Below are 24050 nucleotides of genomic sequence, written 5' to 3'. Positions count from 1 at the left end.
GCCTTTTTTTTTTTTTTTTTTTAATTTTCCATAGAATTGTACTTTAAAGCACAAGTTGAAAGTATTTTGATTATTTAGCAGCCTGAACTATCCAAAGTGTGATACAATTCAATTTGGAAGCATACAATAACTTGAGGGCACTTTTACCTGCAACAAAATAGAGAAGCCTTCACTTTGTACTACGTGTAGGAAGTTTGCCACAATAAATGTTACACATTCTTCTTGTAGCCTAGATGCCAAGGCCACAGCTGTCTCTGTCCATTTCACTTGGGGAAGACTATTGATCAGCCGGTCACTCTCCATCAAAAGGAAAGCAGCATTCTTGTTGTTCTTAAAATAAAACCAGAAATTAGCCTGTTGCCAAGTAATCATCTAAAGAATTGCTGCTCTAAAATAGTTTCTGTTCAATTACTGAACACTTACACAAGGATCCAATCATGTACTTATTTCCCTTCTTTAAGTAAATCTGGATTTTGATAATTCTGAACATTATACCTACCTTTGAAACTAAAACAGCAGAAGAAAAATCTACTGCTTCTGTTTTGCCTGCTGAAGTTAGGCAGTAAAGTTTTCAGTGGCTTTTACTGTTATTTTTTCAACTGTGTATCATTACATACTGCAGTCCTGAACAATGTAAGGCAAATGTTAATGGGAGAAACTGAATAGAGAAGAACCTTTTAGGTCACTGAAAGATGTAGTAAAATGGGGAAGTGAAAGTTTTCGGTGAGTATGGATGGCCTAGCATTTGGGATACAGAAATACCCAAGCGTTTTCATAGTTATGAATCCTTTTGCTTTATTTAAAAGAGTTGGACATCAAATACTTGACTTCCCAGATAGAGTTTTAATTGAACTTACCCTCTTTGTTGTCTAATGTTTCTCTAAGCAACATAACTGTTATCTTTATAGTTACATTTGAAACCAACAAACAGATTTGCTAATATTTATCCCCCTGCTCTGTGTCTTTCATGCACTACATGCATGCATTGCATCAGCACGGTACCTGAGGGCAACTTCTACTGGCTAACACATCACTTAAAAAGACTTGCAATTTATTGTTATCCACATTAGAATGGATTGAAAGCTCTACTCAACATGGCCTAGCATGTCACTGATAAATTATGCAGTAAGATCAGTAACACTGGAGAAAGCAACAATTCAGATAAATATTTGACACAAAACCCCCTGCTGTAAATTCAGATTATAATCATGTTTGTCCCATGCAAAGTAGAAAGCAGGGAGGATTTTCCTCATGCATATTATAGTTAAAACATAAAATCTGGCCAGGCATTGTTCAACTGTATTTTATCATTTTACTCATCTTACTCATCTGTGGGCAAAACCAGTTTGCTTCTATGCATATAAAGTAGATTAAAGATTAAGTATATGCTTATTATTTGATCTTGCACCTACTGGACTCAATTACAAGTTTTTTGAATTGTCCAGAATTCAGCCCCTGCTCACAAGGCAATAAGCATTTACTCCATTACACACTTCCAGTGAAACAGAAAATGCCTTAACTGACTTCTAATTAAATCAGTACTTCGTAGGAGTGGCTCTAACTGAATTTTACTTCTCTTGTTATATTTCTTTCCTAACCATTCTAAAGTGGAGTCCACTTATCTAAAAAAATGGTAATTTTCTTGCAGGTAGTTTAGACACCAGGGATAAGTACCTGAACAGTGTTTTAAACTGCACTCCCTTTTTAATGTTTCTGTGTTCATCATTGTGGCTTCCCAGAGATTTCCTGATCAGCAATCTCCTTTTCTTTGCACTTTTTCTTCCTCTGAAGGGCTGCCCCACATTGTTTTACATTTCCAAGACTGGTAAAGGAAAGGATCAGTAGAGTCATACTGTTTAACTGGGTGTAACTGTTGACAAGTTTTACAGCAGAGAATTGTAGCAGCAGAGAAAAGATGATTGTAAAACATAGAGTATCCCCTGCAAAATTAATGTCAGACCTTTTCTTCTTTCTCCCTCAGGCAGCCTTAAGCATTTTTGCAGACTGTGAAAAACTCCGCTGGGAGTTCCACAAGTTTTTGGACTGGGTGTCTTAAGAGCTCAGAGTTAATGATCACTCCCCAGAACTGTTCTGTGGGCAGAAGAGGCTTATGCTTTATTTTTAATTTTGCAATTCTGAAAGCTTTCGAGGCTTCAGTCCATAAAATACCACTGAATCTTGGAAAGGCACACCAACACAAATTTTAAGTCAGTAAAATGGGAACCAAAACACAGTTTAGTCCAGACTGCGAAAATCTTCCAGAGAAGCTGGGTACACAACTGGAGCAGTACTAAGGACCACAGTGCAAATGCTGGTAGCTTTTTCAACACAAACTGTAACCACAGCATCTTGATATAACAGGCACAGAGGTGAAGGAAAGCCTGAAGTGCCTTAGGTTTACCTGTAAGTTGTTCCGATAATGTTGCACAAGGGTGCCTGGAGAAGAGCCTAGAACTGTGTCTACATACACTCTTGGCTACAGTACATACCTAAGCTAGTTTAGAGATGCGTGACGGTGTAACTAAGAACACCTGTAGATCAGAATGAACTGAAAACTTCTCAAATATTTATACAACATATGACATACAAAGCTACATATATATTCTAGGAACAACTGAGTATACTGATCTAATATAGTGGCAGAACACATAATATCTTAAGAGCTACAGCTACTATCTTTATTCTGTTAGAATTTATGCATTCTGGCAGAAGGACTGTTTGGTTTCTGTTAACTGTGGATACTCTCAAGCTTCTCTGGGTACAGCCACATAGCTCTGAAATCTCATTTTTCAGGCTTCCACCTGAATATGCAGTAGCAGCCACCACTCACAGCTGACCTGCTGGCCTCAGCACTTGATGGGGCAAGTACTCTATCAAAGAAGTCCTGAGAAAAAACTGTCCCAAGAAGCCTTCACAGGCCTCTCAGTGGGGGGCAGCTTTTGGCCAGAACCATTTAAGAGTGCATCTCTTGAACTGCAGATATGTTTGGCAGCATGGGTAGCCGTACCTGAGCTATTTAGCTTGGATAACAACAATAACAGAGACATGGGGCCAAGGACTTCAGCATGAGATATACGAGACATCACATCCTTAGCTGTCTGGTGTGTGCTAGAACCAAAGCTGTCCTGTGAATGTTACCCGAGTTAGTTAGATTAAACTTCACATATGCCAATCCACATTACAGCCACATACATAGTCATGCTTGGCAGCAGCTGTACAGATTCACCTTTAGCTCCTCTACGTACTCTTCATATCTCTGTTCCAATTGAGTGCATTTATAGGCTAATTACTGGACCAAATTCCTGTTAATAGGTCTAGTTCAAATCAGTTACTTTAAGTCAGCTCTGAGCCTAGTTTTATACAGAAACACAAAAAATACTTAAGTTTAGGCAGACCTGAAACGGAACAATGTAAGTATGTGCCACAAAAAATGAATGCCAAGCTTTGAGGGGACCAATTCAGTACTGCTATCTGAGAAGTAGAAGAAATGTATACTATACTGTTACTTTATTTTTGAAAAGTCACCTTGCCTATAAACAAATGGCAGTGATCATCTGAAGTCTGAAAAAAAAAGTACATTTTTTCCAAATTAGAACATAGGTGAAGAGGAAAAGGCAATCACAGATGATGTATGCCGCCACCTAACATAGAAATTGATAAATCAATTTGCTGTTCCCCGCTATCTGAATACATAATGTTGTGCTATGATGTCACAGCTGTGTTTCAAAAACTTATTTTGTATTATTATGCTGGACTTGGATGTGATTATCACTAGACTGTCTGCCCTGAAGCATAACAATGACATCTGCACATCAAAATCTGTTTGTAAATTGTTATTTTAATGGGATTTTTTACATAGTTTAGGTGTACTACAGATTTTAAATACTATATTATGTCTTGAATTACATTGTACAGCTAAATAAGGAAAAAATTTACATTGTTCTAGTTTTATATAAAGCACGCTATATACTACTTACCAAAGAGTTAATCAACATAACAAGACAGTTGTTTTGAAGTTCAGTAGGTAAACCGGCAAAGCTTCTCTCTGACAAACATTTTGCAAAATGTTTTCCTACCCATCTGTTGAAAAGAGAGCCTTTCTTAGGTAAGGAAGATGAAAAATGATCCATCTTCACTTGTTAGCATAAATGATGCCTCTAAAGTATTGTGAAGAAAAAAAATGTTTTAAATGTGAACATTTTATATGCCAAAATAAACCCAATCTTGCGAAATAAAATAATTTCAACAGAAAGCAAAGGAATGAAAAACATAAACCATAATTTATTTTATTTTACTTACTTCATGCAAGCAGCATATAGGTTTTCCACTCCCAATGAATAAGCAATAGCCATGCACTCTAGTACAGGTTGCTGTTTTCCAGGAACAGGCTAGAATTGTTAGCAAATTGTCACAATTATTGTACATTCTGACTTACAGAAGAGACTGTACAGAAGTACAAAATCTTCAGTTAAAACAGAAGGACTGTTAGCTACTATGATATTTAAGTTTGTTTGCCTTTATGTAGAATAGGGAAGTCATCTGTTTCCACACATGTCAATAAAGTAGTATTCAGTCTAGTAAGCCTAGTGCAAGAAAATGCTCACCTCTGAGCAGTTGTTTGTTTTCAAAATAATTGAACAGAAATATTTTCTAAGTATATGCCCAGGAAACCTGATATGCAAATATGTAGTATTTCCATATTCCTATTAAAGTACAATTACATATACAATGGGATGTATTAAATTATACTCCATGTAATTTAATATATTGAATTGTGTGAAATACTGCTTTTCATCAATTGTGGTTTACAAGTTTCTATAAATATGTGGATGATAACCACAGGCCTTACTCCCATCATCAATCACAGTGAATTTAGCAGATTTACACATAAGAATAGGGTCCGTTGACTAAAGTTGACACCTTGACCACACAGTTAAGTATCTCGTCAATGTGATGTGTAAGTAATAAAACCAAAATTCTTCTTAAGCTTTACAGCTCATGAAGTAGCATGAGAACTGACATACCTTTTGGAAAAAATTGCAGTAATCTCTTTTCAAAATGTAGATAGCTACTTCTTTCAGCCCATCTAGCCCATACATATCTGCAATGCCCAACATGCGACTAAAGAGAAAGCAGTAGCAACAGGAATCAAAAATAATTTTGATATATGCATTTTGCTTACAAGACAATTTACATGCTAATTTCACCTCTTTGTTCAGTCAGAATTTACTTCAGAAATGGATTGATAACCAAGTGTGAAACTTGCCAAAGAATAATCTTCAAACAGGAACACGTATTGACCTAATAATAATCTCCCAACCACTGAATTCAGTCTATATAAAAGCAAGCCTCAGCCATTGACTGAGAAACTCTTTAGAAGACTCTCAGTTTCTCTATTTTAAAGGTAGCAAGTGAAAAATATATTTGTGCCAGCAGAGGTGGGGTTTTTTTGTAGTTTTTTTCCAAGGATTATGTAAAATGTTATTGATGTCATCGTATCTGAGAATTATGTCCCTTCCAAATACTAAAAAGCACAGTGAGCAAACTATTAATTATGTTATATAATAATCAACACCATAGTTTTATTTTCTGTATCAATTAGTTACCTAAGCATTGACATTGGGGCATATTATAAACAATTGCATATTTTTATTTTAGATAGACAAGCTTTGAACAATTTCTAACATTAAGAAATTGTAGCATTTTAATGTTTAGTGGCAGAGTTCAACAGCTAATATATAAATGGTTTCAGGGAATTTACACGTCAGAACCTACTTCACTAATACACAATTATGTATTAAACTGTGATTAAAAACCATCCCAGAAGAAAATGCCAACATTTACATTGGTTGCTATGTATCATCTTTTATGGATCTAAGATTAACTACTTAGCCTTTGCATCAACCCAACTGATTATTTAAAAATAAATTCCAAATATTAACTGTTACTTATTATCACACATTGTATATATTATTCTGAAAATTAAAAGGAACGTACAGGCAAATTGGGAATTATTTTGGTATAAAACACCCTCTTGTTTTTCCACTCTCCTCATATAATATTCCAAAAATGGGTGGCACACTTTTTCCAGTAGCTGTCAAATAAATAAGATTTCTTCAGCAGCTTTATTTTTTGAATTTCCTCAAGTATGTTTAGGTGTAATGATTATTATATTTGACATCTTTGTCTTATTTATATTATATGAAGGATTTTCCTTTTGACTTTTAACTGAGAAAATACAGAACAAGCACAAATTACAATTAAAAAAAATAATAAAAGTTGACATATACCCAACATCAACTTTGTCGGGGAAGTCCATAATAGCTCCATATATAAAATGCAAGATGACACTCATTTCTACATGGCTTATGCTGCAAAAAAGAAAGGAAAAAAATACAAATGAAGACGTGTCCAGAATAAAACGCATCACATTTCTTAGCCAAAGGAAGTTGGTCAAAAGCCTGATATATCATCCAGCTGTTCTGTGAATGGAAGGTAAATGATCTGATAAATTTAAAGCTATTTTCAAGATAACTGCAACGTGAAAGTATCTAGATGGACTATATTTTGGGTGAATTTTGCTACTCAATAGTCTTGCTGAAACTTTGTAATACTTTAAATCTTTGAATGTAAGTCATAAACAGACTAATACTAGTATCTAGATTATTTACACTGATAATACAAAGGATTTTTTCATCATCTCCAAGCTCTTTACTAGTAATAAGTCAATTATTAAGCAATCATATATTAAAAAATTGTTTTACAATGATTTTTTAAAATGATTGATTTTATGATATATTTAAGCTTTTCCCACAATAAAAAATACATTTAACAGTTTCATTGCAATGCTAAGTAGGAATTTTGCATTTCAAATTACTTAGAAAAGATCTTTATGCCTAGATTTAGATTAAGAAATATGGAATTCTTACACAGAGTAATGTTTGCATCCTTGCATCATCCCAATACCATAATGCAGAAAAGCACAGAATGTCTATTTTAAATGGTGGACACGATCTCCTGAACAATACATTATTGTATTTACATATGTACATCTTGGTGTGCAATCTTCAGAACCCACAATTGCTGTGTACATTAGTATAAATGGAATATAGTCATGCAGATTGAGCTAAGACCCTTAAAACATTAGATGTTTAAGCTACAGACATTGATGACTAAAATCAAAAGGAAAAAAGCCACCATGTTGCAACACCCTAAGAAGTGAAATCAGCACAGTTGTGCCTCGGCATATCAGTACGTGATAGCCATAAAATCAGCAAGAAGGAGTTTCCCGCAGTCTTGACAGCTGTTACCTATGTAGAATTTTCATTATTTCAGAGTAAGCCATATGTACTTTATTTATAAGTGTTTAAAAACACAGCATGGAAATCTGCACCAAACAGAAAACTGAACTAGGAAAGGTAAAATTATGGATATGATTCTTAATTACAGAAATTAAGAGATATTGGCATGAGAATATACTCTATAAAGATTAAGTACTTCTCAGAAAAAAGCCTCTACTGAAAAATAAGGGCAAAAAAGTTCTTAACCATGTAGAAATCAATTACAGGGAGAGAAGTATAAATACCGGAGTAATTGTTGATTATCAGCCTCTAAAACATACTCTATATAGCATAAAAGATAAGGAATCAATTAAATTAGAAGTGTATTGTTTTATAAGGATTAGGAAGTTATAAACAAATCAACAGATAACCTTCCTGATTTTGCAGCAGTATTATTACACTGACAGAAAACTAAAATTATGAAAATAGGATAAAGTATCACTTGGCCAAGCAATTTTATATTAACACAAATTATATTTTGCAGCACTGCAAGGTACACAGTTCTTTCTGAAGAAAGCCAAGTCAGCCAACATCATGCCTGAACAAAAAAGGCTAACACGTACAAGTATCAGTATTAGTTTGCTTTTAAAGAAAATTTAATATATTTCAGTTGATTTTTCTGATACTGAAAAGAACTAACCTGGCAGTCCCCAGTTTATCTTTGAAGTCTTAAGTATTTATCCTACACTGACAGCTCCATTATTTTCAGCTCTCACACAGGAAGCCATTGCGAACAAGCACATTAGTCAAAATTATTTTAGTGTATGATGCTGAAATATCATTATTAAACACTATTAAAGAAATGTAATTGTTTATTCATCTTTACATTGTAAATATACTCTTACTGTACAAATAGATATGAAAATAAATTACACTGTTCAGACATTTGTAATACTTTTCACGACATGTACAGCATGAAGTGAAAGAATATAATTGTAAAATAGACTGTGAATACTAAAACTTACTCTACAAAAAAGGATTAGTACTCTTCTGCTGATGAAAGAGACTTCTTCTTCCCTGAACCATCTGACAATATTAACAAATACACCACACAAGCTGTTTCATACTGAAGTCAAAACAGTACTCAGGAAATGGATCAGGTTGAAGAAAAGTGTCAAGGCAGATTAATCTTCAGCGCTCTATACACAGCACAGTTGTTACATATTTGCAGTGATTTTAAATTGCCTACCTTTGCTCCCACATGACTTGCAAAGACAACACTTACCCTTGAAGAGTGATGTGCTCTTGGGAGCTTTCAGCCCAACTTCCACTCAGCATAGCAGCAAAGTAACTAGATCTGGCACATAAAATGGCCCTGAGAGAGAAAAAGTAAACATTATTCCACTAGATACAAATATTTATTATGAGACTCTTTGATAACATTGACTTAAATCTTTGCCCTTTATGCGTTAAGGTGTCATCTGTATACTGCATGCCTTTTCTTCCAGTATGTTTGGAATTTCAAAATATGCTAGAGAAAAAAAAAAAACAAACAGTATTCTAAGTTTCTCAGTTAAAACTTTTTTCTAGGGTGACTTCAACATTCACACAGAGGAAACCTATTATCACAAGCATTTTCCTTTTACACGATATCAAATTGCAAATTTATTTCTTCTGGTTTATTTACCAAATAACAATAAACAATGTTGTTTATACAGCCCATTTTAGCCAAATAATTATACCCTGAATCTTTTAAATTCTTTCTATACTACAGAACGTGTATTTATTAAAATGAAAAGAGAAGTATAAAACTTCTCTTACTCAAAATTGGCTGGCCACCTACCAGCACATCATAAAAGTCAAACAAACTTCATACTAACATCTGATACAACAATATGATGTGTGTTTCCAGCACTGTTTAAGAAAAACTATCAATTACTTCTGTTTAGACTTACCGCCCTTGTATATTTAAAAGCATAACTGGCCATAAAGGGGCTAATTTGATTTACTACTACTTCCATCAGACAATAAAGAAACCCCAGACCAGTAGTCTGTGTATCTCAGTATCTCCACCAGTATCGCAGTCTTCAAAAAACCAGATGAGAAGACCTTTGCAACAGGAGCTTCTCAAGGTGGAAGTGGAAGGGCAGAAAGGAAGAGAAGATGGTGAATGAAAATTGCTTTATGATTTCGCCCTTCCAGATTTACAGCAGTTATAGTGTTAGCTTTTATGTATCTTATCTGGGCTATCACAGCTGTAGTAATATTCTCATACATACGGTTTTTTCCTGACACTTACTAAGCTTCCTATTATTTATAAAATTACTTTATGTAATGTATTTCCTGTGGCAGAAAAAGCAAAGTGTTATATCAAGCATGAGAATCCTTTCTCTTACATGTATTTTTTGGCTCTTAAAATGTTTCAGAGCACTCTCATTTTGCGTAGGAAGAAGTAAGAACGCTATTTATGGTCTTTTTTGTAGTCATTATATATTCTGGAATCTCTCATCTCTCTTCCCTCCTCCTGCTTCGGAAGTCTCAAAACTTTAAATTAGGAACTGCTCGCACATTCCTCCTGTGATTCATCCAGCAATAATAATAATAATAATGCTTTTACAGAATGTTTCATTTCTCAGTGTGAAGTATGTCCACACGTAAATGGGCATTACATCACAACTTTGAGTATTTGAAATTTTGAATATGAAAACAGGATCGCATGTGCGTAAGATACAGTAACACAATATCATGGAGATATGAAGTACACTATCTCCAAACTTGTCATCCTCTTCCAAATAAATTTTAGAAATGAACAGGGCTAGATCAGTTTCAAGAGCATAGTTGAAGTAGATATTTCAAAGACTCATTTTAAATAAGTCAGCTACTCAGTAGAATGTGGACAAGTATGTATTACCTAAATATACATTGATAAAATTTCAACTTATAAAATACATCGAGATACCAAATTAATTTGAAGTAAAATTGTCTCTGCTTTCCTACTGTCATGGTTTATGCCACAAATTTGACTTGCTCCACTCAGAGCTCTGTAAGAATGCAACACAGTACTAGGAAGATGTAACTTGGCAACTCTCTCACAGCACTGCTGCTCACACTGTAAAGTCTATTGGAAGTTCATAGGACTTAATGAGAAAGTAAGGAATACTGAGATAAGTGGGTGGGCGAGCATGGGGACTTAAACTGTCTTCTGGGTGAGAACCTAAAAAAAACACCTTAAAATAAGTAAATCATACAGGTGCTTTCACCACAGTTATACCCAAAGTTAGATTTCCCTTATTGACTCCTACTGTTCACATGATACAGTATTAAAATAAGCAAGTCTTGTGCCTGTTTCAGAACACCCTTGTTTTCTCTTTGATTTACTCCATATTTTTTGATGCTGGTTAGAGTAGATACATTGCTCCAGGCAGCAAATGGCCTAAATTAAAGAAGCTCTGCTGATGGAATCTTTTTGTTGACTTTCTTTTTGCATAAACTATTCATTTCGCAAAGTTACAGACCTGAGAACATGTCTTCTTACAGTGTAGACCAGAAGAAAGAAATCTGTCTAATTACATTCTGGAAATGTAGTATATATCCTAATTCTATTATTTAAAAAAATAAATACCCCCGCCCCATTATGACATATCTTCTGCAAAGATATTTGTAACGTCAGTAATATAACCCCCCCAATGGTTTTGTGTTGAGAAAATATTAAAAGTGGTAAAGGTTTTTTATAATCTTTCTGTTATTTATATACTCAAAGGGAACAAAATACAGGCTGTCTAGTTTGCTACCTCAAATGCGAACAGACTCATATCAAAGGTACAAGGAATGGTACTGACACTTTTATTTGCTTTCCCAACCTACAGAAGGTTAGGATAAGCCGAAGTTCTTAAATGGTCTTGGACTTCAGACCTACTAAAGGCTGCTGACAATCTTTACATCTACATGACTGAAGTAATGAGAGTAGAATCAGATTCCATATGCAGTTCTGAAAAGCAGAAAAAATTACTACTCCAGAAACTTTCTACCTGTATGGTAATTTTATTCAGCATTAATAGCTGAATAGTTTATTGATCAATTTTTCATTTTCTTCAGAGAGCACAGACTATTTAAAAAAAGGTTAGCAAAGAAAACCTACACAATATTTATACACAAGTATGTACTCATATGAGTTTACAGTGGCAATCTTAGAAGTGCTAAAAATGCAGTTGTTTTCACAATAGTTGCTGTTAATGAGATAAATAATTTTCCTGAGTATCAAAGTATGGCCACTTCTCACATAAGACCTAAAAACTATAATGGTTCACAGCTAGATAACAGCACCAGCAATAACTTACTATAGATACAGAATACCAGCAGCATTTTATACGAGAAGGATTTTGGTTGAAATACTTTACAGTAAATACTTATGTACCTGTGAGCTTGAAAATCTTTGCCTTCTATGCAAATATTAATATCTGGACAACAGCACTTCTTGTAGAGCATCATTAAGTCTTCTCCTAACACAGATGCAGTTTCTAGTTTGGAATTACCTGCAGATGGAGAGAAACAGCTATTTCCACTTTGTCCGGTGTAGACTAGACTACTGACAGTACAGACAACTTAAAATATTTGAAAAGAAGAATCTGACATAATTTTTTTAAACATTACATATTCAAGCTAGAATTTTCCTGAAAGGTTTTCTAGACCTTGCATTTTACTTCTTGTTTTGACTTGAGATATCAGAAATTTGACCAATGCTTCATATTTGACATCTATAGAAGTGCTACAGTTACTCTTTTGTAAGATTATGTAGCCAGTTCATTTTTTCTACAGAGATCTGGTAACTCTGCAATAAAGAAAAGTAGACTCTGAAGAAGTTCAGGGTCATGTAGTGCTACAAGCTTCTGCCTGAACAGATTTGTTGCTTGATCCTGTCTTACTGACACAGCTGTAGCAGCCACTTCTGGTGTAGATGCAATTACACATTTCCTTGTGTTACTTCATTCATGGTTGTAGTAGGGAAGGTTCTGAAAGATTCCAAAATCCTCACAAAACAAGTGGAACTACTCTAATTTGCTGGAAAAGGAAAGGAATGGAGGGATTCTGCTCTGTGGAAGTACCACGTGGTGAATACTTAAGTTTGCCATATTACAGAGAAAAGACTGGACACAATGCCGATGAACGTGCCCGATGCCTTGCAAGTCCTGTCTTATTATGCTGCACATTGGCTGGGAACCACTCCTGCCAAACTTCTGCAGCAATTCATTTTTTCAAAGAGCGAGAGAATGAGGTAGACCATAGCAAAGAATATCCATGTAACTTGTGTTATAACAATAGCTTTTATGTTTGCCTGCATTTTTACATCTGTATAAGTCTTTGGATAATTATTTAAAAGACAAAAATAAACAAACAAAAGTATAATTCCAAAGCTACCTGCAGTGGCTTTGTTGCTTTCTGCATCAGTGACTACTTCTGGAATTTCATCTTCAATACAGGATGAACAAGCAACTTCTTTCTGCACAGCTCCACTTAGAGTATTCTGATCAACAAGTGTTTTTTTACCATCTCCAAGACAATTTACATTTGTTTGAGTATTCTGAAGAGTAGCAATGTTGTTTTCTTGTATTAATTTGGGTTCCAATACTTTTTTCATCATAGCCAGCTCCTCAGCTTCTTTCAGATTTTTATCAGATGAATATACAAGCCTAGAAGATGACACTACGTTTATTCCTGTAATTTGTTAATTAATCAAAGCAAACAAATAAAACCCAACCTTTTCTGTCTAACAAAGTTCATGACCAGAAAACAAAAGCTGGACTCTACAGTGCTTAATAATAAACCCCCCTTTTTTAAAACTATCTCTGGAAAACTTATTTCTGCAATGCTTTGAAAAGCATAAACAAGCATTACAAGTAAAATGTAGTATCAGGTTAAAAGGAACAAAGGTTTCTCTCACTCACTTTGCTCTTAAAATCAAACTTCTGTCTGCTATTTATAGCTCATCTACTGTAATAATCTACTGGCAAAAGCAGAAGCAAGCTTTATCAGTAATTACAGATGACTGATTTATAAGTCTTAGAATAACCAAGAGAAGGCATTTGATTGTGCTTTAATATAATGACATTTACAAAGTCCAAAATACAAACCTTCTAACATCCAGGTTACAAGTACTTAACCGTAAGAATGGTATAAAGATATAAATGAATGGCATTAGAGATATAAATTTTAATTTCAAGGGAAGTGCTTGAAAGCATGAAAATTTGCAGTTAAGATTACCCAAGAGCTTTCACTTTGCCCATGTAATTCCAGCTTCCCACTTTCCCATCTGTTTCACCAGCTTATTTTGGGCTCAAGATCTGGAAAGGCTAACAAAGCCCACAGTCTGTGACTGCAAAGATCTCGTATTTATAGAAAGATACTGCACTCTAGCAACTTAATGGAGCCTTAAAAAGTCAATGTGAACAGATAACATGCTTTATCAGTGCTTTCATGCCATATAGATGAAGTTAGCAAAGTTTAACAGAAGAGCTACAGTTACTTTGGATTTAGCAGACATGTACTTACAGATCTGCATTTAGTCACTCATTCCATGGCAAAGAAGCTTTATTGTCAATACTGGGAACATAATAATTTGAGTATGCTATTTGAACACTGTCCTCTAAAGAGGCAGAGAAAACATACAAAGAAATCATCTTCCTTCTTAAGTTCTGTATTTAAAGGATTGAGTTAGGTAGAATTTTTTTGTCTGTGTGATACAGGTTTTCACCCAAAAGAGAATGACAAGAAACAAGAATGTAGGGAATGGGAATTTTAATATTTTATTATATTTTGAAAGCAAGGTCCAGGAAAATGTGTGACAGGAGCAATAAAATTTCACATTGAAAGAGTAAGATTGGTAGACCCTCTTTACATGGTTTTTTAAGGTTCTTGTACCTGTATGTGCTTTCAGGACTCCTAACCTGCGAATTTGGCCCAACCATCTATTGCTTTTCCCATTTACAGTGCTTTCCAACCCAGTGTAACAATAGCATGAGGGAAAGACAATAACATGCCATATTACCAAGAACAGGACCACAAGTTGCTTACTGGAACAGGGAGACTTGAAATTCTTCAGAAAATTCAAGACCATGACTTCCACACATTTTCCCCATTCACTATGCTTCTCAGTACTTAACATTTGTATGTTAACTAGGACTATTGCAGTAGGACTCAAGAAAAGAAATTCAGAGTAGAAACCCAATTAACCTAAACATTTTAAAATTCCACAGAAGTATTCTGAAGTATTGTCTTCAAGTTGTTTCTCCACATTAGATCTTCCAAGAACGTCACTTAAAAGTCACATAGAAAATGCCACTACTAGACAAAATCCAATCATTCCCACTTTATCCCTGCATCTTCACCAGATGTAAGCAAATACCACAATTACAGAAGTAAACTGGTAACACATACGGAATGTGAAAAACTGCAGGAAGATCCCTAGTAAGGGTTTCATGTTAGGTTAAATTTGCACTGGAACGTTACTTATTCACTTTTCTGTTGCTGCAGAGCTATTACATATTCAACAGGTAAAACCAGTACAAATTGACTTTGAGGGAGAAAGAAGATTAGTGGCAACAGATACACTGCTTTGTCATAAATTAATTATTTTAATTTTCTTGCTTTCTGCCAGTACCTGAAAAACATATCCATAGGGAATCTGATTAGCTAGGCAGTGAGGCAACAATCTCCTGGGAATCCTCAGGGTATTTTCAGATAATCTACATAAGAAACCTCAGGAATGCAATTTTATTATCACTAGGCTTAAGTCAATACAAATGGCACCCTTACCACAACTAGAAATTCTGTAAATAAAACAAGTGGCATGTTGTTAAAGCAGAACTAAGTAACTGGTTTCTAGATCTGAAAAAGTTATTGTATTTGAAATAAGATTTTTCCCGTAAAAAGTCAAGGAACCTTGATTATTTCAGTTAACATTTAAAATCCAGCCACAGTCCTGGATTTATTACTTCCAGAAACTCAGCCAAGTATCTGTATACTAGAGTCCTGCTTAATACAGACTGTAAATTTACTACTTAGAAAGTCTCATGGAAGCATCCATTATTCTGCTTCACAGACAGCAATAATGATTTTGGCACATCTTTTAGAAATTTTCCTTTATCTCAGCTAAATCCCATTAGATGTTCTTTCCATAATGGAAGATTCCGCAGTTTTCTAAAACCTGTTATAGAAAACATGGCTTGGCAACACCCTTTATTTTATAGGCTCATTTCTAAAGGCTGAGTGAAGTTTTCTAGACTGTCTTCTACAGAGTGTCAAAGGGTGCCTTCCTGCATGAATAAAAGCTAGGGAAATCTTTCATCCACAGCAAAATGCATAGCTCGGACCTTGGAGCTCAGATGTTTTAGTGATAATGTAAAATTATCTCTTTAAAACACAGCTGTTGTAAGAAACCAGGACCCTTACTGCAGAATTATGATATGAATAGTTTTTACTGTTCCAAACGTCTTAAGTGGGCATCATTCAATGTGACACCTTAATTTAGCAAGTTAAAATACAGAAGATTACAACTCTATAAAGTTACAAATTTCTTCTTTAAATCAGATAGAGCTATCATCAGGAGGTCTTAGAGCTTGACCAGTTTTGAACTGAATTAGGTATTTAGAAGAAAGCAGTTTTCATAGTTATCTGAACAATCTAAGACAACATAAAAAATGTTCCAGTTCTTCCAACATCCCTAATGATGATCAGCAAAGTACTAGATTGTACTCACTGTGACCAAACAGCTTCCTAGAACATAAAACCAGTATGGAATTATTTTGTTTTTGTAACAACACATAGCCTACATAGACATCTCAAAAATGTACTTTGAAGAAAAGCATGTTATGGGTAGTTTGCAAAGTACTAAGAAAACACATAAGTAGCCCAAACAAACTTACTTTTGCGCGTGTAAAGATTTTATTCAGTTTTGGTTTTAAAGGTATCATGAAGTTACCTCTCTTCTCATTCCAAATCACTTAGGCTAAATTCTTTGGGAAGTTTCTCAGCCTTAGAACTCTCTAAGGCCCACCTCTTTCTATCAATTGTTGATGCATGACTCCACACAGTCTTGAAAACCATACAAGTCTTATTAGAAGAACAATCATGCAATTCTGTTCTCAGAACAGCCACAAAGCCAATACTGACTAGAATCAGTAAGACATTTTTATGCTTACTAAAAATATAAAAAACATGATCACAAGAAAATCCTAAGCTAATAATTTTGGTTGAAAAAGAATTTTGAGTTATGATCCACTTCTTTGGTCCTTCGAGTCAAGAGGTACATTTCCTTACTGTGGGCCACACCCACTGTCTGAAAGACTAACAAAATCCCAAACAGAAATGTTGTATGCCACTAATGACCATAGAAATAACACAAATAAGAAGGGAAGTGAAAGAGGGCAGTTTTATTCTCATGAAATCCCATATTTAAAAGCATGAGGAACCCATTTTTTGTTATTTCCAAGAACACTGAAAGTCACTGGAATTAACACCATCATCACCAACTTTACTGAAAGCTGTTAGAACAGCCTTTTCCATTGTCCCAAAGTAGTCGTTAACTAACTAACTAAATAACATTTCTCAACTAATTAGGCATCTGCCTTTCAAATGCTCCCTACAGCAGCATCCACTTGCTCCCAGTGAGAATTCTTCACCAAGAGCGCATCTGGAGAAGAGTTACCTGCCATCTTCTCCTTACCCATGTTCTCCTTAAAGTTATACATACACACGTCATTGATGTCACCAGAGAAGTGCTTTTGAATTCTTAGACACTAGCTGTTTGAACAGACAGGAGCTTGTACGTTTTGTTATGGATATGTTGCATATATGCCCAAATTTGCAGAGCATTAGTATAGAGATTACAAAGTAGGCTTGAACAAAAGCTATTAATGCCAGGGGAGAGGTGTTTGCTTTGGTGTTTTGTTTTTTGGTTTTTTTTTCAATCTTGGATGTTTTTTTTTTTCTATCAGCTAGCAACACAAACTGATTGGTAACATTAAAATCTATCAAAATCAGAAACTTCTCCATCATAAGTACTATGGATAACAAGCAGCTGTCAGCACAACAGTCTGACACACAGGAAAAGAGGAAATTCTGCTGTTTGACAGTGCATCAGTTTAATTGCCCTGAAAAAAAGATAGTATGGTAACTTTAGAATAGAGGGACAAGTACAGATGCCCAAAACAGGATACTTACTTGGTAGTGTGAGGGATAACACAATTAATGAAAACAGACAAAACAAATTATGATTTTCTTTTATTTACAAGTTGTATAGATACTGTGTATTGTTTTCAATAGGAACTACGCATAGCACATACCAGAACCTCATGTAGTAACTAGATGAGCGCTGAAATATCTTCTGTACATGTGTAAAATACCATATTATACAGTTTTACTTAAATAAAGCTATGTGTTGTCACAATTAAATGCCAAAATAAAAACAAGATCTATTAACATTTGTTAATAACAATAACACCGAGAATGTAGGAAGTCTCTAAACTACTCCATGCCCATGGTTTTAATGCATTGATGGGTTTAGCAAACCCAACTGCAGCAAATACTCTCACGTGCTGCATTTAATCTTGGTGGGCTTGCAAAAATATTTCAGCAATACACCTATAGCAGTGAATCTTTGTTAGTGCAAGTTAGGCATGTCATATGCACAACTTCAACCTATCTTAATCACTTCAGATTCTTCCAGTTCCCTTTAGGTTTGCTAAAAGAACCATCTGCTTGATTTTTGCAGCTAAGATGGTTATTTTAACTTAATTGATTTCTTGAGACAAGTATTTCAGTAATTTCTCATGAGATGCAACATCAACTGCTTTGCTGCCCCACACAGGTGTTGATTAAATTTTCTGATTTCTTGTGAAAGCTAAGCATTTCAGACAAAGCAGAAGAATCTGGACCTTAAGCAGTCATGGTCCCACTGCAAGGTTTCTACCCATTTCTCACAAATTGAATTACTTTTTTTTTCTTGGGGCATAAATCCATGGCAATTGTTACTATGTTTTCCAAAGCAAGATGTTAATATCACACACATACCGAATATACTGCGAGTTGACAGTTTAGCTTCTCAACTTCCTCTGAGAAACTGAGATTAGATATAAACATAGATCAAAAAAATAAATCCAATAAGAAAAAAGACAAACTCATTGTTTCTATGTATGTGGAAAGGAGATAAGCTTGCCATTCTTTGGCATGTGTTTAAAGCCTGTTTTCATCAAAAGAAACAAGTCATCAAGGTGAAGACTTTCTTCCCACAACAGGATATAGAATAAAATCTAAACTACAAGCTTCATGTAGTATCTTACTTATTTCCCTCCCTCTTTCCTTGCTTAGCAAAGTGTAATTATTCTCATGACTAGCTTAGCTCATATTTATAACCACAAACTAACTTGGTGCTGTAGTAACAAACTTAGACCAGAGAATATGGTTGTATAAATGAAAGCCATTAAGTTTGAACAGCTTAGCTATTCAGAGGAGCAAATTCCTTAATCCCTTAACTTGGGAAATAAACACTTTGGTTCACAATAATTTGTTCTTAACTTTCTCAGTTTTCACTGTTCACTGGAGATAAGCCTTTACGGAGCATTTTAACTTCCACAATTCAGGATTTATTGTTTCACAAAGTTTACAACAGTCACATCAAATCTTCCATGTTACCCATATTTGTAGGGTGGGGTTTGTTAATTCCATTTGTTTTGGGAGGGATGATTTTTTTCAGCTATATTGCTGATTATGTCTTAACACAAGGAAAAGAATAGCTGTTGAGCCAAAAAATGCACCTGCAAGTGCCACAGAAAGCATTTTTTGCAGTTAGCTTGTTTTCAAGTTACATGAATCAGTCACTCAAGAGAAGATACTCCTTGCATGGTAGGGTACACCACATCAACAGGCACAAGTAATAAGAGGATAATAGGGAAGGACCATATCAGAATAAACTGTATAACCCACAAAGTCTCAAGAATATGGGAGGCATGCTGTTCTTCTGAAACAGTGGCCTGCAATCATAACCCACAAGAGGGGAATGCACAAGCCTAGATATTAAGGGTGATTGCTAAGGCATAAGTGTAAAGGAATTCAGTGTACATGAGCAGAAATCACATTTGTTTCTTCCAAAATAGCCAGTATCCAATGGGGACTATGACAATCTAGCAATCAGCAAGAATAATCTCGTGCACAGGTTATTTAAAGAAATATTTCCCTTTTTCACTGTTTTGTAATCCAATGCTATGGAACTGTATTCAAAGAACAAATATTCACAAACAAGTTGTGTTGTATTTGGTGCAACTGCTTTATGAACACCTCACATGCAAGAGAAGGTCAAGCTGAAAGTAGAGCTAAGCCATCATTTTCTGTAGTATCAGTCTGATGTCATGTAATTTTAACAGGTACCCGACCTTCTGGCTCGTTCCCCCCCCCCCCTCCCTCCCCGAAAAGATTCTGATAGATATGAGCAACAATGAGATTGCAAGAGGTGTGACTAAGTGACAGATGAAACTGGAACAATGCTATATGGTATCTGTTGTATTAATAGAAGTTGCTACAGCCTAAGATTTTTTCCTACAAAGGAAAGGTGTGCATAAAGTCTACAGAAAGAAGTTACTGTCACCACGCTGTCTAGGAGTTTACCTTCAGGAATGGTTTTGCCTGCACTTCAGCCAGATGCAGCATCCTTCTACTGCCTAGTACAGAACTATACAAACATAGCACGGTCGAAGCCTTGGCTGTCTACTTTGAATCAGCTGCTGGTACTGCAAATTAACCCCTGTGGCAGTAAACGTCACAATGACAATTGTATTCCTTTGTATTTGACCCGTATGTATTGCTTTTTAACTGGATGTGACTGTCAGCACGTCCTTCTCTGTCCTTTCTTAAATCAGATTCCTCTAATACAAATATCAGGAGACAATGAGAATAATAACTAGATTTTTATTTCTAAAGCTATATTTTTTCCAACTTAAAGGATAAAAAGCAGTTTGCCTCTTAGCAGGCAACCTATTAATGATTTGCAACAGGCTGTTGTCCTTCAGGGATGCTAAATTTCTCTCTTCTTGAGGCAGACTGCAGAACCCTGCTTGAGCAGTAATCTCCTGCCATCAATGTACTTGAAATTGTTGACCTTTTTCTAGTTGTGTTATGGAGAGTGACGGAAGGCTACTGGAGGGCAGAGTCAATATTACATTAGCTTCATCAGGCAAAAACATAAGGTGAATGGTGTCTACAATACGGATGCTGCATTTCTTGGTGACCAGCAGTTTCTTGGTGGTGTCCTCAGACAGTGCAAATATAGGGAAGGAAACAAAGCAGTGCTTGCATCTATTTCATGCTGAGGCAATGCAGAAAGATCAGTGTGGGGTCACCATGTCCTCCATCCTGCTCAAAAACACTCAGAAGTTTGGCAAGAGGAGCTGCACAGCCTTCAGCACACAAGTGACACATAGCCCACATCTCTCCTGATTAAGAAAGACAGAGGACCAAAGGAAGTACATCTCACTGAGATGCACGCCAGATATAGCTTGTGAGAAAAAAAAAAATCCCCAAATCCCCAAGGAAAGATGATTTTTGCTTGGGAAGATAAAAGAAGAGCTGAATACAAACAGGAAAAGGAATGAGATTTTTTTTATAGCTTTGATGAACTCTTCCAATACGGTACTAGTATTCCACTTCTATTCTACAGGGAAACAATATTCATAACCAGAATACCTAGTACTTTTGTAGAATTTTTTCTCAGGAGCTCAACTGCAGCTACAGGTCTTTGTTACAACTCATCATGGCTATTCACGTGCTCCAAGAACTAGGCTAGCTTCCAGTAAACTTCAGGTTGTAATTTCAGGCACTGTTTTGGATTTGTGAAGATCCAATTAATTTGCATCTTAACAATAAGAAACCACTGAGATTCAACAGCCACTGATACTAGCAGAAATCATCATCTGAACAATGAAATAAGGCTATTTTCAACCAAAGCTGCTTTCTTTCCTTGGTCCAAAGCAGTTCACTGTGGACAAACTCCAGTGCATTCTGGTACACAAATTTTCACAGAATGTGCTAGGTTAGGGGATTCAAAGGCTGAAGTATCAAACAGCACTGAAGACAAAGTTAAGAAAAAACAACCATCTTGCAAAATGTCCTTCACACATACCTCAGAATATAGAGGGGTGTTCATCTGAAGAATCTAAACACACAGTGAAAAAATAAAAGGCTCATAATTACATGAGCTGTTTTGAGTTTAAGGGTGTTTTCAATACCATGTTTTTTGGAGAACATGCAGGACTCTAGAGATCATTACTTGCCTTCCAGCAAACACAGACAAAATTGAAAGCAAGTATCAGTGAACTGTAGACATATTAAGTGCCTACCATTAGGAAAACAAAGGAATGATACAACAGTATATTAATAATTAAAATAATTATTCAAAATAATTATTTCCTGATTTCCAAATTAAAATAATTTGGATTTTTAAAAAATATGCATTGTCATGCTTCTGTATGAAAGTCTTCTGTACCACCACTTAGATGAATGTGAAGCAAATTAACAAAATGGAAGAAATAATGGCGTTAAGAAAAATATGAAACAAAACCCATGTTATTTTGTTTCTTACCTCTTCTTTTGCTAATGCTCCTGCCAGACTTTGACAGTAACCTAAAAAATGCCAGTTTATCAGCCTGTTCAACTACAATGATTCCACAGTTTAGATACTACTCTCAGTTCAAAAAGTTCTTTCATACTTATTAAAACTTTAGTACTCTGAATACATTTTTTTAGCCATCTGCTGCCTTATTTACAAATTTAAGGAGAGAATGAGTGAAACCAATAGGAAGAGGTCAGCCTAGGTTATATTTTAGGCACTAAACTTTAGAACTGCCAACACCTTCCCCTTCCTCTTGCCAACAGTTCCAGGAGCCTCCAAGTCCATACATTTTCTAGGCACATCCTGAATTCATCTGAAATCCCAGAATGCCTACCACTGCTCCGGTGCATGCCCCAAAGTGCGGATCGGCTCTAACATCGACGCTGTTTTATAGAAGGTAGGTGGCACCACCACAGCTTTATTAAAGAAAAACACGCGCTGCCCAGTTCTTTGAAAGAAGGATTAGAGGCACTTACAGGCAAGAAGGATTGCAAGGTCTGGTGGCAGCACCGGCCAACACCCCTGATGTACTCACCTAAGGCTTGGAGCAAGACAAGCGAGACGTCAGATACGTGGTAATAGCTGGCAATGGGAAAACACGGTGGCCCTTGTGCCAGTCCCTGGGGAGCAGCCAGCCCCCACGCTGCACCGGCAGCGTGGCATGCCTCGCTCTGGGATCCCAGTTTGGTAGGAAAGCTGTGCTGTGTTTGGCCTAGGCCATGGATCGCTGGGACTTAAGTGATAACCACGCAGTTTCTAACTAGATGCATCCTCTTGATGTATCTTCATCTAACTTGACTAAGTCCTCCTAGCTCTCCGGATTCATAACTTGTTTTTTTGGGTTGTTTTTTTTTTTAACACGACACTAGAGTGGTCTTTGTTTGTTGTTTTCACTCAGTAATCTTGCTAACAAGGGTATTAGCAAGCACAGACAACTTTAAAGGACACACTCAAGATTTTTTGCTGTTTTTTCTCTTGTTCTATTGCAAAGCCTTACATACCATAAAAAACACGCTACGGTGGAGAGTATACCTGTGTGCTGTCAGCAGAGGGGCGAAGGCAGAGGGTAGTTAGTAAGTTACAGGAAAGTCCTCTGCAAACGCTGCAGGAAGGCTACGAAGATACTGCTCTGAACGGGAAAGCTTTAGAACAGGCGTTCATACTGGGGAAAAAAGAAGAGGAAGGACACAGGAGAAGTAGTGCTGAGGCCAGCAGCCCCTCAGCCCGAGGAGAGCCAGGCTAGTGCCCGCTGCCCCGGCGCTCCCGCCCGCCGCGGCCGCCCACTCACCGCAGGAAGCGCCGGAACTCCGCGGGCCCCACGCCGTCCAGCCGCAGCACCTCGCGGGGCGGCCGCCCCCGGCCCAGCCCGGCGAAGAGCCGCGGCGCCCGCGCCAGCAGCACCGCCCGGTGCGCCCGCAGCGCCGCCTCGCCCACACGGATGGTCACGTCGGAGCGCGTCCCCTCCGTCAGCAGCCTGCGGGAGCGCACCGTTACCGCCGTCTCCCCGCCCGGCCCGGCCCGGCCCGGCCCGGCCCCGCCGCCCCGCCTGGAGCCGCCCCTCCGGGCTCGGCCACCGCCCCGCGCCTACCTGCCGAGGTCCTGCCGGAGCTGCTCGGCCAGCGCCTGCTTCAGCCGCTGCCGCTCCACCACCGCCGCCGGGCCGGGGCCCTTCGGCGCGGCGGCGGCGCCGCCGCCGCTGCCGCAGCGCGCCATGTGCCAGCCTCCGCTCCGCTCCGCGCCCGGCGCGGCGGCGGCAACGCGGGGCGGGGCCTGACAGACGGTCCCTTAGCGACGCCGCCGAAGGGGCGGCCCGCCGTATTCACGAAAACAACCGGGGCGGCGCCTCCCTTCCCGCCAACGCCAGCCCCGCCGGGCAGCCAAGGCACCGTCTCTCGACAAGCCGCGGGGGCCCCGCGCTGCGGGCTGCGCCGCCTTCCCCGCTCCCTCTCGGGGGGCGCGGCCAGCAGCGGCCTCCGCCAATGAGGGCCAGCGGCGCTCCGCCTGGCCCCACCCTTCGCCGCGGGCTCCCCGGCGAGGGGCGGGAGGGCCCGGCCCCCCCACCGCTTCCCTCCCCTGCGGGGGGCGGGGCGGTACCGGCCTGCAAGGGGCGGGGGGCG

General features: G+C 37.6%; 1 protein-coding gene across 5 annotated transcripts in view; it reads right to left on the bottom strand.

Annotated features, from left to right (window-relative positions):
* Positions 1-23797, bottom strand: part of BTBD8 (BTB domain containing 8) — a 40572-nt gene extending 16775 nt beyond the window's left edge. For 2 of the 5 annotated variants that reach the window (XM_049808307.1, XM_049808308.1), the window contains exons 1-10: positions 23522-23797; positions 23222-23407; positions 12696-12967; positions 11695-11812; positions 8566-8655; positions 6291-6371; positions 5025-5121; positions 4300-4388; positions 3978-4080; positions 148-330 (exon numbers count right to left, since the gene is read on the bottom strand). In XM_049808307.1, coding sequence (XP_049664264.1) covers positions 148-330; positions 3978-4080; positions 4300-4388; positions 5025-5121; positions 6291-6371; positions 8566-8655; positions 11695-11812; positions 12696-12967; positions 23222-23407; positions 23522-23646 — 1344 coding nt within the window. In that variant the 5' untranslated portion in view covers positions 23647-23797. Of the gene's footprint in view, positions 1-147; positions 331-3977; positions 4158-4299; positions 4987-5024; positions 5122-5997; positions 6137-6290; positions 6372-8565; positions 8656-11694; positions 11813-12695; positions 12968-23221; positions 23408-23521 lie in introns of those variants that run through there. The other 3 variants (XM_049808309.1, XM_049808310.1, XM_049808311.1) reach the window with 3 other exon arrangements.
* Between the last annotated feature and the right edge of the window lie 253 nt (positions 23798-24050).

The sequence above is a fragment of the Accipiter gentilis genome, chromosome 8, assembly GCF_929443795.1.
Source record: "Accipiter gentilis chromosome 8, bAccGen1.1, whole genome shotgun sequence".
NCBI lineage: Eukaryota > Metazoa > Chordata > Aves > Accipitriformes > Accipitridae > Astur > Astur gentilis.
Note: the sequence above shows the minus strand (reverse complement) of the source record. Positions and strands in the feature narration are given on the sequence as shown.